Consider the following 16,492-nt stretch of genomic DNA (forward strand, 5'->3'; position numbering starts at 1 on the left):
TTCTATTCTCAGAATGGCTAAAATGGAACCTCTCTAATAACTACATTTGGAATTCAGAATTTTGGTAACAAAGATATTTAGTGACTTGTATGCAAGTTAAGTAATAGAGTTTTGTCAATAAAGAACTCATGGCCACCCATCATAATTTCTCTAGTGGAACCCGTATGATTAGAGTTGTGAAATCCAAATTAATTTTTTAAATTTTTTAACAGGATTATGAAATTTAATTTAGCTTGCTTTTAACACACAAGATGTATCTATTAATTGGTGGGTTTCTATTCTATGTTTTTTCCATTGGTAGTAGGTCGTTTAATCAGTCATCACTTTGTGTGAAGCGTAAGCTGGAAAAAAAGGAGAAGGAAAAGAAAGCCATGTTTTTACTAATTGCATAATCTGATCTTTGGCTGGAATCAGAAAAGGATTTTGAACTCTCAGCGAGTAGGAATAATATTATGTATGCCTGATTGCCTGAACAATTGCAAAAAATACTCAGTCACTGAAATTGTAAGATAAGAAGATTATTTTTTTTAATAAAGGAACAACCATTTTCCCAAACAGAATTTTTATTTTTCTTGGCTCTAACTATAAAAATGAGTAGTTGAGACATTTTTCTCCCTTCTGATTCATTTTTCTTCTCCCTGTGCAAGATCTATAAGGAGAAGCTTCATAGAATACAGGCATGTAGGTAGAATCTACTTTATCACTGGCATTTATAAGTAGTTCTGTACATTTTTATTGGTCGAGAAGTAGCAATTGTTCTTTTAAAAATAAAATGTTTATAAATTTACATTAAATAAATGTGCCAAGAAGTGAACAGAAATAATCAGAGTTAAAATTAAGACTTAATAAAAAAAGAATAAAACTCTTCAATAGTATTGATAACACTATAAAAAATGTAAAGAATTCTGAGTTCAGCTCAGTATCTGTGAATGCATGGCTATGTAATAATTCCTTCTGGACTAACATTCCAAACCAGGCTGGATATTTAACTACTCCTAATTAAAATGCCTTTTCTACAGGTCTATTTTTGTACATTAAACATTAGCCTATCATTTATTTTATTTCATTAGAATTGTATAATAACTACTGGCTTGAGGACCACTTTGGTTTTATTTGGTGTGAAGTATTATTTTGAAGAAAGTTTCTGAGGGTTTAGGGATAAAATCAATCTTTAAACCTTTCTAAGGCAGAAACAACCTATTCTGTCTGTTAATTGCTTTCTGTCGATGCCTATTGAAAAATTCAGTTTAATTTTCTATCATGATATTGTATTTTCAAATACAGATTTGTTCCCTTCCCATTTCTATTCCACAAAAGTGAATTAAAAATCTGCATAAAATTGTGTACAAATAAAATAAGCTATTTTTGTAAAACAAATCTTAGCAATGCATTGCTAAATTTATAACTAAAAGTTTGGAAACATGTAAAAAGACAATGTCTTAAAGTTGGTTTATTTTGGAAATATAAATTATCTACAAGAACAAATCATATTAAATCTGCCCTGGTTTATAATAAATAGTAAATATTACTTCAATGACATTTACAGTAAAAATTTTGCCCTGTATCTCATCTGATCTCAGTACAGAATGCATTTTCATTCCTTCCCACTCTGTTGTAGACCATGAACACCATTGAAAAGAAGTTAGAAATTTCCCACAAAGCACAACAGTATAGTGATAACCTTGCGAGCTAGTGACCGATATTATCTCTGTGCTCATTTCTTTCCTCTTTTTATCTTTTTTTCCCTACAGATAAGACTTTCTTTCAATGTGCCAATGACAGAAAAATATCTCCAGATTGATTGCTTACCCCACACGGACCTGTTGAAATATTTCTACCTTGGAAAACTGGAGATCAAAAGCATCAGAAAAAAGAAGGGAGGATGGGTGGGTGGGATACAAAGCAGAAAAAAGCTATCATAAAGAACCTACTCAACTTTCAGTCAGAGCATGAAGATACTTAATTTTTTTCAGACTTGACAGAGCTTTCAATCTAAAATCCAGATTTACCTAAATAATAAATAAATAGTTAATAATAATAAAAGTCATAATGGGTACCTCTTTTCTTTTCTGAGGAACTGGTGAATTTTTCTGCAAAGGTTCTGTTAAGCTGTGATGTTTAACACTTGATTACATGTAGCAGAACAGGATACATGGAATATTGCTAACTCAGCAGGTACACAGGATTTGGGTAAGTGACTTTTTATAGAAGCCGCTTAAAATATTACCTCATTTTTAAAAACAAACATCAAAGATTGTTTCTGAACTTTTTCCCCCAATGTTGGAAATTATAATGGACATTGTGAAATACATTTCTGTCAAAGTTCCAATGGACTTAAATTTTTGTTTTTCTTTTCAGTTGTTGCTTCTGAAATCTAGTTGGGTAGCAGATCCTTTTTGTTTAGAGAAGGGTGTTATTGTGGAAGTCATTTTGAGATGATGATGAATATCTAAGCAAAACTCTGTGAATCAGGGAGAATAGATGTCTGTATATGCTATGCTATCAGTCTAACATGTACCCAAATTAGAAGTGTGAAGAAGGAACCTTATAATATGAGATTTTAAATCAAGATTCTACTGTCAGTGATGGATATTAATACAGAAATTGGAAGAATAATAAACTAAATCATTGTGTTTCTGATATTTTTAAAGGACATTTTAAGTGACAAAAAAGATAAATTTGAAATAAACCTCACTGTATTCTAGAAAGATTTTCATTTTTCTCAATAAATAAAGTGTACGTACAGATTTTTCCATATTCATATTATTTATACAGAATGATGATACTAAATTAAGCACTTCTTTTGAAGTGGGTAAAGCATGTTTCAACAACTGCTTCCAGGATCAAAGTATCTTTTAAATCCAAAATAAATACTGATCAAGATTTGAAATAAATAAATTATATAAAAATAGACTTAAAAAAAAATATAACCATAAAATTTGGCTTTTTAGTAATGAAAACTAAAAACTGTTTTTGTATACTTTATGAAATATCAGATGTCATGTCAAAGGTACACATACCTTTTGGGGATTAAATTTGGCTATGAAATGCTACAGCTAGATTTTAAATGAATGAAGTTAAGTTTTTATATTCCCAATCCTGAGATCATGATTGTTTTTAAAGCAATAATGGGATAAAGCCTTTACATTCGAATCCAGACAGAATAACTTCACTATTTATATTATTTATTCCACCTATTTTTGGTATTTCAGTTGTTATAACTCAGAGAAGAAAGGCAATGCAATATCAACAAAACAGTATCCATAATTTAATAATAAAATGAATTATAATTGATATTGTTGCTAAACTTTTAACTGCTAATAAAAGGCAGATATTCATATTCTTGTTTACTTCCTCAAACACAGAATAATTAAAGGCACCATGACAATTACTTTGATCTATAGAAACATTTACAATTAGTGAATGTTGATCCTATGAATCTTTGTATGTTCTCTGAATAGTATTTATTTTTCTAGTCTTTATTTTTCTAGTATTTTTCTAGTCTTTATTTTACTATTTGACAGATAGACAACAGCAACAGCTTTTCTTCCACAATACTCTAATCCCAAAAATTGTATCAGTCATACAAAAAGCCATCTGAATGCATTTGATGTTGATCTATGGGTTATCCCCAAAGGAAACTATACAAAGTCTTCAGGCTGCTTCCAATTTAGCAAAGTGGTTTGATTAGTATGAAATATGCAGAGCATTTAAAAATGTTAATTAATTATGGCAGCTGTGAATACAATGACATTTGCTCCTTGTCAGAGTCCACACAGCTGAACCAGTATATGTGCTTATTAGTAATTGCAGAAATATTCCCAAAATATACACCTTTGGAAAAGGTCAAAGCAAAACTGTGAAGAAATGAGAATAGAAATCCTAAACACACCTGAGTGGGAGTAGCACCAACTAAATATACTTGTATTTATTATGAGTATTCAGTATAGTGTTATTAGTTTCTATTGCTCTAATACTGATGTGATTTTAATAAATATATGTAAATAATACACAAATAGTATTTTAAAAATTCTGTCTGAATAGAACAATGGAATGATTTTAATGGTCTGAACAAAATATTTGTGGCTGTTTTGTGTTATTGGTGATGTTAATATTTGAAAGACACTTATAAGGTTTTGGTAGTACTATGCTAAAACTATGGATTTTTTAATAAATAGAAATAATATCTTATGTAATAAATTCTTTACTTTATACTACTTTTAATACTGACAATATGATATATATTAAAAAGTTAAATATCTTATTTCTACTAACGACTAACTTTTCAATCTATGTTTTTTATTTACATTGACCAAAATGTTTCCTACCAAATGGGACTAGTTACACATAAATAAACAAGCAAACAGATCTTAGAAAGATCGGCAAGAAAACATGTCTCATAAAATATGTCTTAACCCAGTTTGACAAATTTAAAAATATTAAAAATTTAAGGCATTTTTTTTCCAGTATTATGGAAATGGTAATATTATTAATTTCAGAATTGCAACTGGGAATGATTATCTATGGCTGTAGCATTCAGACTGAATAAATATAAATGTAATGTTGAAATGCTATATATTCTAAAGTTAATAAATGTAAATACTAATTTGAATATAAAATATACATATTATTTACAGATTTTTATTTTCATCATATGAATAATGTTTCAATTTTGGGTTGAGACTTAGATGTGCTGAGAGAAGACTCATGAGAATTTCTGGGAAAAAATGAACGAACGAATTTCCCATTTCTTATAGTAGAAACACTCAGTGTGATTGAGGTATATTTTAGAGTAAACATAAACAGTAATTTTGTTTTTTGGGGGGATGTTTGAATACAATACACTTTAAGAGTTTGGATAAATATCAAATTACATAATGCTATTGTTCTGGTATATTTTCTAACTATCCATTGATACAATAGATTATATTGGATATTTCTTTTCAGTGAAATGAAAACTAACAGGTATTAGGAGGAAAGTACTCATACCAAATGTAAGATTTTTATTTAATGAATTGTTTGGTCTCATTAAAAAGTAAAATCTATATGAGCAGTATATCATTATAGTTCTGATCTACTATTATTTGATTTTTATTATTGTGTCCCTGAATCAGTATTTACTCTTGTTGATTGCCTGGACAAGTCCCTGCAGTTTTCTTGACAAAATTTTCAGAAGTGGTTTGCCATTGCCTTTTTCTAGGACTAAGTGAAAGTGGCTGGCCCATAGTCATCCAGGTGCCTTCCTGACTTAAGAGGGACTATATCTACAGTTTCCTGGCTTCTAGCTTGGTGCCTTAACCATGACACTAAGTAGATTCTCATTATTTGATAGGTGAAGATAAAAACAGGTAAAAATGAACGTAGGAGTTTATCATTTGATCCAGAAGACATAAAAATATAGGGTGTTTTCATATGTTCTACATTTTTTATTTGAATCAGGTTATCTGATAAAACTGAAAGCCTACCTAATCCTATACCTATACCTATAGTCTACTTTATTTTGCTTAGGCATTTTCCTAACAAACATATTACTAGTTATCATTATTAAACAAAACATTAAACAGTTCTAGCTTTTTATTGGTAGCCTTTCCTGTTACTATTAATTTGTTCTAACTGACCTGAACAGTGATATTTATAAACAACAGATAACAATTAAAACAAGTGTCACTGCTGACAACAATCCATTCATCCTTTGTTATAAACCTGAAGAAAAAAGAATAATCCAAACATTTTGTCCACAACCCAACATAGAAGTAAGTACACAGTAAGAGGGAAAGGAATTTAAAAGAATTTTTTTTTTATTTTGAAACAAAAGAAATTATAAAATAAAATATTTTGAATAGTATGCAAGAAGAATGAAAATAGATTTTTCTTAATTAATTACAAGTAGAAATTCACATTCTGTAAGAACTACTTTACCTATACTGCGGACTTCTATTCTAAAATCAGACCAAGTATAGCATTCTATTTCAAATATAATCTGCCTAATGTTTTCCTAGGTTTGCAATGGAACGAATACGGCCCCTGCTTTTGCTGTCTGTAAAATTGCTGTCAGTGACTGCACAATTCAATGGATATAACTGTGATGCTAACTTACATAGCAGGTTTCCTGGTAAGTATTTACTATTATATTTTAAATGTAAAATTTTTATTCCCCTGCTTTGAAAGGGTACTTACTTGCAATAAATGCCAACCTTTTTAGTCAAAGAAGCATATGGAGAGTATTCATTAAGTGACTGAATTCCATTGAAGAACATAAAAATATCAGCTCTGCTTCATTCAGGTATGGTCCCTAGTAATAAAAATAAAAATAAGAGTTTCATGTTGTCATTAAAACAGTGAGTTTAATACATCAACACATTTTTCTAACAATACTGTAAAATGAGAGAATTCATGATTTTTGTTCTTAAGGCTGAATTCAAAACACATATACAGTTGCTAGTTCTGTGATTACCATTATTTAAGAATATTATCCTAAAGTTTTTGATCATGAAAAGTTAAAAACTGCCAGTAATTCTCAATTAAAGTATCTTACTGACCTTCCCAATAAACCTTACAAAGTTCCAAGTCAAGAGTATGAATAGATTATTTCAGCCTTATGTACATAATAATTAGAAGCAGAAAGTACATGACATAAATTTGTATTATTTTGCCATCTTGAGATGGCTAAATCAAAGGGAGGCATCTTCAATAAATGGTTAGTTGAGTTCTTTCTGTTTCCAAGTTAACTCAACCAATTCTAAAAGCTACAGAACTGATCTACTAAAATACTCCTCCAGGATTGTTTGATTAACCCTATCTTTATACATTAAACTTACTGTACATAACAGCATAGCATATTAAAAATAATTGATTGTCTATACTTAATCTCAGAAAAAATAATAATTACAAAATAAAATAGTACAATAATTGAGCTTTGAAAGAAATTTAAAATTTATTAAATGCTAATTTAATGACTTGATAAATCTGAGCAATTAGTAATGAATAACTGAAAATGATTTATGATTTCTCTTTGACATGGTAGGATGCTGACTTTAGTAGTTAGAATTCTGGATTAAATGGTAATCTCTTTATTTCTAGACGGCTTTATTCTTTAATGGGGAACAGAAATCATGACTTGTTTTTCCTATCTAAACTGCTGGCTTATGGGCCTTATATCTTTCATCCAAAACAGAGATGGTAGAAAAAAACCAAGTTTCTATTCACCCTTCTGATAAGTCAACACCTCCAGCTAGGCTAGAGCTGGTTCCAACTTCAAAAAGAAAAACAAGAAAGTTCAGTTGGGCTTCTGATTGTCTTGAAAGTTCTTTCACATTATTTACAAACTTGTAGAATGAATGAATGCAGATGAAAGTTTGTGCACAATTTGAATCTGAAATGTAGAACTTGATGTAATGCTTTAGATAAAAACATGGCAGAGCTGAAGGTTCTGAAGATTATTTCACATAAAATAAGAAATACTTTGCTTGAATATTGTGGTAAATGCTGGCTACAGATGTGGAAAACATTTTGAAAGAAAACATTCAAAATGAAGTAATCCACTTATTCAATTATCACTGAGATAATTTCCAATTTCTAAACATTTCTTATAACGATGAGCAAGATAAGCTTATAGCAGCATTCAGAGGAAAAAAAAATGCCATTTCCTTTCACTGCTACCCGAGTGGATACTTGAAATAGAAGTTTTTTGAAGCTGGCTTCCACTGCCACTTAGATATAGCCTTCTCTGCTGCTCTTGTGAAATTTCTGCATTTCTCTTGCCAAGTGAGATCTTTCAAATAGAAGGCAAACATGATAATGATTTTTTTTTCCAGATTTCTTTCTTCCAACCTCTGACAGTTGAAATCAAAATGAAAGTTACTGAGGGTTAAGGTTAGAGTTACTGAGGCAAACTTATCTGATAACTAATAGTAATAAAAAAAGACTGAATTCTTTTTCTACAAGATTTTTGTTTATAGGTAGATTATTGCATGAAGAAATATTTGCACCAGATGCCTTGGAGAAGTTTATTACCAGATGGCTAAATTAGAGGAAGGACAACCTTTGATGACAATGATACTGATAGCATAGTTGCAGTGGTGGGATTCGGATTTTTTTACTACTGGTTCTGTGGGCGTAGCTTGGTGGGCGTGGCAGGAGAAGGATACTGTAAAATCTCCAGTGAGAGGTGGTATTTGCCTGTTTTCTGAACTATTCAAAATTCCCGCTACTGGTTCTCCAGAACTGGTCAGAACCTACTGAATACCATCTCTGCATAGTTGATGATTATGGTTTCAGTTTCCCATTTTGAGAAAAACTGTCCACTTTGCCTGTGGAACAAGACAAAACCAAATACTTCATTATCAATATGCCTTGTAAGGAAATCTCAGCAGAAAGTTGATTTTTAGCTTTCCAAGCTTTTTAAAAAATATTTACTTATTATTCTTATTTGGGGGAATATTTATAAGAAATAAATGACCAAATTTAAATAACATTGTCTTTCAAAAATTACAACTAATCACATAATATTTTATATTAACTTTTATGTCTTCAAACAATGGCACCATTAAATCTATGAAAACAGGAAAAGCTATTAGTTTTGAAAGTTATAGGATGCACATTATAGAATATACATTAATGTCCCAAAGATGCTTTTTCAAAAGGCAACTGGACTTTTTTTGTTTTGCTTGGAAACATTTCGCTTCTCATCTAAGAAGCTTCTTCAGTTCCTGGATGAGGAGCAAAAATGTCTTCAAGGAAAAACAAAGAAAGCCCAGTTGTCTTTTCAAAAAGCACCTTTGAGACAACCATGATTTGGATGATTGAGAATCTCCATAGTCAATATACATTAATGTTTTTGCTCCAGTGCCATTATACTTTTGTAAAGAGATGCAGTGGTTAGAATTCAGTATTGCAAGCTAATTCTATTAACTGCCAAGAGTTCAATCCTGACTGGCTCAAGATTGACTGCCTTCCATCCTTCTCAGGTTGGTAAAATTAGGACCCAGATTGTTGGAGGCAATATGCTAAATTTGTAAACCACTTAGAGAGTGTCGTAAAGCACTATGAAGCAATATATAAGTCTAAGTGCTATTGCTATAAGGATGCTTTTTGAAACAAAACATTTTTTCCAGTATTGATGCCCAATATTAATAGATATTTGAGGCCATAAATTAGACATTGTTACCACTGATAATCTAACCTGCACACTTACGGTTATAAATGGTTGATAATCATTTGATAAAAACATTACTCTTCAATGCTGAGAAGACAGCAGAGCCCCATGATTACAATCTGTATTCACTTTCCATCTATAAACAGGCTATCCATCAGTATAATGGAAAGTCTGATCAATATAGTGCTGCGTTATCAAGGTTTAATGATATGCTTAAAATTTGTATCAAGTGACTTTCATTATATTTCTGTTTTATTTTATGGTTTGTTTTGTTTTTATTTTCCTTTTTAGTCTTTCATTTTTATGTATCTTAAAGTACATATATGTATAAAAAGAATATTCTCATTCGGGGGAACAGATGTTTGGTTTTTTTTTTAACAGAAGCTCAAGTAAAACAAATTAAATGCCAAATCTTGGTCTTTGACTGTGGAGAAGCAACAATGGAATAAGATCAAATTGTAAAAGTGACCTCCCTCTTGTACAGTTATTTTGGAACTTCTAAGGCTGTGCAAAGTATCCCTTTGTTCATGCTGAGACAGCCCTGGGCAACTTTCAAAGCAGCTGTATGAAGCTTGTAAAGATGAAATAATAATTCTTTATATGTGAACCCACCCATTGTGAAGCAGCTTTTTCTAGGACTTTGTACAGCTCTGTTACTACACTAACAATGAAATTCTCCTGCTTGAAATTCTCCATTGCATTCATTCTTAAGATTCAAAACAGTCTTTCAAGGATGCATAAGAATTTTCAGTACTAAAAAACTTTTAGAATATTTTATTTTGTCAGTTTCTACAGAGCTTTTATCAGATAGTTAATTCTTTTCATTATGCCAATGAGTTCAAGCAGTTCCTTCTCCCTTGCTTTTAAAATGAGTAAGTTGTGTATATAGTATTATGCTAATGTCCTACAGCACCTTCCTCAATCTTTGCTCATGTCTTCTCTTTGAAACAAAGGATGACAATACCTCATCATTTCTAGATTTAAATACAGGAAATAACTATGCTAAGGTGAATATAGAAAAGAAATCATGGAGATTAAGGTTACATTTTTGTTATTGTTGTTAATAGTTCCAACAGGTTCTAGAATAAAAATAAGCACATCACAATATTATTATGCCAAATCTTGGTCTTTGACTGTGGAGAAGCAACAATGGAATAAGATCAAGGCTGACTTTCCATGTTTCTATAGCATTAATATTATACACATTGAATGGGGAGCACATCCTGATGCAGTAATTTAATTTTACCCACAGATTTGAAAGCCAATGTAGACTTTTATATCCATGTGTGCTTTTTTATTATAAATGGTAACAAAAAGTATGTGTATATTAATTATGAAACAGAATAGATTCAATCTTTTCAAATCTTGTTTGAAAATCAATTTATAAGTCTTCCCAATACATAGACCTTTAATAGAAGTACTGTCTCTTTTGGCACTGATTTATAACTATTATTATTTATAGTATACACATTTTTTAATATTGGCCACAAGCCTTCTTTCTGGTTGGCTCTAAAATATGGACTAGTTGATTTCTCTAAACAAGTTTCCCTTGAAACTTACGTTGGATCACACAGCATATTAAACAGAATGCCACATCACTTCTTTTCCTTCTAATTATGTCAAAAACTAAACAATAGTTCAATACTAATGTTATGATACAAATATTACGCTTTCCATAAATAGGAATATCTAACTTGTGAGGGTGTAATAGACACCAGTGAGTGTAACATAACACACAAGTCTTTTTCTGATAGGGTGGACATCATCATCATCATCATCATCACATTTAGAAATATATTGTAGAATGACTAGAGTTGTGGAATAATTCTACTGACTTGAGGGCTGCTTCTTTGTGCCAGGATCATGATGCAGTACATCTTTTGATTGATACTGACAAAGGTGTTTTAAGACTGTATCATTTCTACATCTCTCCACATTTGAAGGTTTGTCTGAATTTATCTGCATTTCATTTTATTACACATTTTACCAAATCACCCATTGCTTTAACATAAGGCTTCTCTGGGAGATGTTCAGTTGGACAGTTTAGTTGTGATTAATCTGCTAAAATTGGACATAGTTGTTGCAAATCCTATACGTATGAATGTCACGATCCATTTCAGAGTTGACATGAGTCTGAACAGTATAATGTCTAAGCAATCACAGAGTTTATATACCTTTCAACTAGATCTATGATTAAATATAAAACATTATAAAAGCATTGTTCAATAATATTATATGTCATATTTTTCACTTAAATCTACAATGCTGTGAGCTATTTTCATCATGTTTCTAGAAATATATAACTGTTTCTCTGTGCTATTTTTATGACTTTACATTTCCTTTTATTCTTATATTTTTTGGTAAATTAAGTCTATAGTTTGTTCCAGTACTATATTTGAAATGAATGAATAAAAATATGTTAATTACCAGCCACAGCATTATTTGGCTTTTAGATTTAATGCAGAAATGACTGTGAGAAAAACAAACTAAACACTTGCTTCCAAAAGTTTTCCTGATATTTTAATACAACAAAAAATGAAGTTTAGTGGTACCTCTAAAATGTTACTGATTGAAAAAAAAGTATAACACTGGCAATAACTTTTGGTAATAATGATTATTACTGGGTACCTTGGGATTCCCAAATATTTCTGAACTCTTCTTGTAACTTTTAAATTATATTGTTCAAAAAAGGAAATAATGATAGCAGACATCTTCTGAATTATTTATATATAGCGAAAGATCTGAAAGCAAAGTTTTGGCTACTTATTTTGACTTAATCTCTGATATTCATGTTTTTTTTTCCTTTGATGATGGATAGGCAAGCATTCTTTCCACTCTTATATTTCCAACATCTTATGATGGACTAGACTTTTGCTATTTCTTTCATAACAACCCATCAAACTATAAATACAACACTATAAACACAAACACTAATAAGTGGTGATTAATGAAGTGTGGTTTGTCTGTTGGAAGTTTTATTTTGAAAGGTTGGCTCCTTCCTTCCTTCCTTCCTTCCTTCCTTCCTTCCTTCCTTCCTTCCTTCCTTCCTTCCTTCCTTCCTTCCTTCCTTCCTTCCTTCCTCCCTCTCTCCCTCCCTCCCTCCCTCCCTCCCTCCCTCCCTCCCTCCCTACTTATGTACCTACTTACATTTTAGTTTAAGAGTGTCAAACTCAATTTAACTGAGGACTGCATCAGGGTTGTATTTGACCTCAGGGGCATGGCTGGAGTGGGCATGGTCAGCTTGATGTCACTCATGTCAGGGGCACCTGTAGTGGCCCAAGTGCTCTGCTAGCAAAAATGGGCTCCTGACCTCCATTTTTGGCTGTGATGGTCTCCAGCAACCCTCTGCCAGCAAAAACAGAGCTCCAATTTCACGGGCCAGTCCTTTGCTATTCCCAGGGTGACCCTTTGGGCCAGAACTAAGCACTGCACAGGCTGGATCTGCCCCCAGTTTGACATACCTGTTTTATTTTTTCCCTTCATTCTAGCCCTTTTGGTCACTAAGCAAGTAATTATGATAACAGTAATGCCAACTGCACATTCTATAATACATTTATTGTAACGTGAAATGAAGAGTCCTGTGCATATATTCACAGTTTATAGATGTAGTGTAAAATGTTGTGGGGAAGTGAGACCACGACAATTTATATTAGTACTCTTCTTAGTTTATCAGAGCTTCTGATGGTCCACATCATGGCTTCTGGGAATGCACCCAAACATACATATAAACTAACCATAAAGACTATTTCATACAAAAGTGATGAACAGAATTATATCTGCATGGACCTCTTGCTAAAGGAACCCTAAATGCAGGAAGATTGAGATAATGGCACCAATCATGAGTGTATCATTACAGGTAATGTTATAGTTACAGTAGATAAATGTCTTGGATATGATCTCATTTCATAGTTTAGTTAAATGTCCATTATATTTCACAGCTGGGAAGCAACAATATTTAAAATACATAAGCTAACATATTTTGTAGAATCAGTTATAGGGGCAGTGTTTTTTTTTAAAAAAATCATGCATAGGTTCTTCCAAATCCTGTCCTTTGCATTAGGAATGCTGATTGAAATCTTATGCAGGAAAAATATATAGTCTATTACTAAGTAACTGCCATTCCCCTTCACTTATTTTAATAATAGATTCCTGGATTGATAAAATCTCTTCTGTTCCTTTAGGAACCACTGTTAAATTGATCTAGAGACACTGTCACTTTTCACCATAATTAGAATGTGTATATTTGCGTTCAACATTCCAATATCATCAGGTAATTGAAAACATAGTGCTATTATTCATTTTGACATGCTGAATAATGTCAATATGCAATTCTTTGATATTTTAAAAACACTAAATCATAATGATGATCTAACAAATTCCCTGTTTCAATTAATGATCCATATAGCAGTATAGCATGAAAAATAATTATAGTATGTAGAAGGTTAAATGTTTCTTGTTCAGCAATATTTATCCTAACATGTTAAAGATAAAGATTGTTCTAGCATTGCTAAAACTTGTTCTTAAGACAAATTTAGGTTATAAAAGAAATCATAAATAACTCTTCAGATTTTCAATATGTTTGTCCAGTCATCATTTCCACAAATAGTTTAAATATTTTATTATCGATCAAACATGTACATGTATGAGCTACAAAAATGATGCATAGAACTGTGGAAGTAACTAATGAAAGTAGGTGGGGGAGAAAATATCTATTTTTTTTATTGTTCAGCAGAAATTGGAAAATATTTTCCTATAATGTGTATTTAGAACTGCCTCTTTACTCCAGTCAGGATAGTTATTACTGTTACTCTTCTCTTTCCAACTTCATCCATTTTTCTCTCAAAAAGTAGCATGGCACTGTATGCATGCATGCTTTGGAGGTTTGATTTTGTGGACTTTGTTGCAAATGAAGTGGGAGATGGTGAATTAATGCAAATGAAATGGGAGGTGAAGTCATTTCTAACTATTGCTGCTTCTCAGAATCTTTTTGTCTTAGTCCAAAATAAATACACTGTAATCTCAAAGTCTTCTTCCCCATTGCTAAACCTCTTGAAGGTCCCTGCAAAAGGTGGAAATGAAAGAGATTGGAACAAAATTCCTTAACACTAGAAGATATTAAACTATTTCTGCCTTGCCTTACACATTTTTAATATGGCCCCAAGCCTTCTCTCTGATTGGCTCTAAAATATGGACTAGTTGATTTCTGTAAACAAGTGTCCCTTGAACTTATGTTGGATCATACAGCATATTAAACAGAATGCCACATCACCTCTTTTCCTTCTAATTATGTCAAAAACTAAACAATAGTTCAATACTAATGTTATGATACAAATATTACACTTTCCATAAATTCTATAATATGAAAACTAAGCACTCATGATATGTATTCTGTACTGTAGTCCTTCAGGAATCCTGTAGTCTGACGAATGATTTTCTGGAGTTAGGAATATCTAACTTGTGAGGGTGTAATAGACACCAGTGAGTGTAACATGACACACAAGTCTTTTTCTGATAGGGTGGACATCATTATCATCATCATCATTTAGAAATGTATTGTAGAATGGCTAGAGTTGTGGAATAATTCTTCTGACTTGAGGGCTGCTTCTTTGTGCCAGGATCATGATGCAGTACATCTTTTGATTGATACTGACAAAGGTGTTTTAAGACTGTACCATTTCTACATCTCTCCACATTTGAAGGTTTGTCTGAATTTATCTGCATTTCATTTTATTACACATTTTGCCTAGTCACTCATTGCTTTAACATAAGGCTTCTCTGGAAGATGTTCAATTGGGCAGTTTAGTTGTGATTAATCTGCTAAAATTGGACATAGCTGTTGCAAATCCTATACGGAATGAGTATCACGATTCATTTCAGAGTTGAAAGAAATTTGAACAATTATTGTTGTTCTGCTGTGGAAGTTTGAAAAACTTTTTTGAGTGTCTGAACTTCCTATTAGCCTAGGTCATGATTTATTGAAATGTAAAACCAAACTAATTGGAAAAATGAGAAATATTTTCCTGAAACAATGACTCCCTGACAGTTTTAAGAATAGGTAGTAGGGCAAAAATACTAAAAAAAATTCTCTAGCTTTGGAGTTATTTTTGGTAGATTTGGTTGTGATCAATTCCACTGCAGGATACTGGCTATTAATAACAACAAAAATCTTCACTGATTTCAGTTCATGGTAATGATAGATGTTAAATGTGGGGCCATTTAGCATGTGAAATTACAGCTTGGCATAATCATAAATATTAACTCATTGTTCAAATATTACATATGCTTTAGGTCATATGGACAATTCCCATATGCATAATTTATTGTTCATTTCTACCATTCCAAATATTTTATATCCATTATATAACAATATGTACCTGTGCAAGTAATAACATTTTTAAAAAATCATGGGAGAGATATGATATGCAATTGAACAAAGTTCAAAGTTTCACTGATGTTGATCTAGTAACAGTTTTTTGAAGGAATAATCAGCTTTATAATTTTTTCCTAAAAGATAAAGAATTTTGCAATTATATTCATGAAATTTGGACAAAAGTGTTTAGTAAGTAGAGAGGCTGAAAAGATGTATTATTGCATATTGGTTCAAAAAAGTTTTCATTAGTTATGATAGTGAAAAAAGAATTGTACGAGTGCAGTACCAAGTTAGAGAATACCAAAACAACAGTAAGAGATTCTCTTTACATTAGAACACATTTCAGTGCCATATATAACACTGTAGACTTTGCCTTGTGGTGATATTTGTATGATGTTTGTCATCCACCATGATTTCCATTTGCTTTCTTAGATCAAAATATCATCAGAACAACATCAGAAGGAAGTAATAGATCTCAGGTATTCCCATTTGTTCCCATTTCTTCTAAGATTTCTGACAATCTGAGTTAAAATCCAAAGGCCCAGAATCCCCGTAGACTGCATATGGAAGTGGAAACAGTTGGCATTACAATTTTTATGGACTGTACCTTGTGGAGATTTGCTAAGACACTATTTGCTAAGAACACATAGCCAAAGAATTTTTATTGTTTAATTCTTAAATTCATGTTTGTTCTAAATAAAATCAGATTGACAAAATGCAAAAATACATTCATGTGTCAACACTAATGTTAAACATGCCTTTTAATTCAGTAAGTAACACAATAATTACTTTGGGAAATTTTTCAGTAGCTGACAAACATTTCAATACCAAGGTGCTGCAATAATAATAATAATAATAATAATAATAATAATAATAATAATAATAATAATAATAATAATAATAATAATAATAACAACGATGACAATGATGATGATGATGATGATGATGATGATGATGATAATGATAAT

General features: G+C 31.4%; 1 protein-coding gene across 1 annotated transcript in view; it reads left to right on the plus strand.

The window, feature by feature from the left end:
- Nucleotides 1–6,006: 6,006 nt before the first annotated feature.
- The window catches only part of ZPLD1 (zona pellucida like domain containing 1), a 39,585-nt gene continuing 29,099 nt past the window's right edge, over nucleotides 6,007–16,492 (plus strand). Inside the window, exon 1 of the mRNA XM_026700496.2 lies at nucleotides 6,007–6,112. Within this exon, the coding sequence (XP_026556281.2) occupies nucleotides 6,007–6,112 (106 nt within the window). The remainder of the gene's footprint in view (nucleotides 6,113–16,492) is intronic.

Source organism: Pseudonaja textilis, chromosome 7, assembly GCF_049901715.1.
Source record: "Pseudonaja textilis isolate UNSWEBS1 chromosome 7, rPseTex1.2, whole genome shotgun sequence".
Lineage (NCBI taxonomy): Eukaryota > Metazoa > Chordata > Lepidosauria > Squamata > Elapidae > Pseudonaja > Pseudonaja textilis.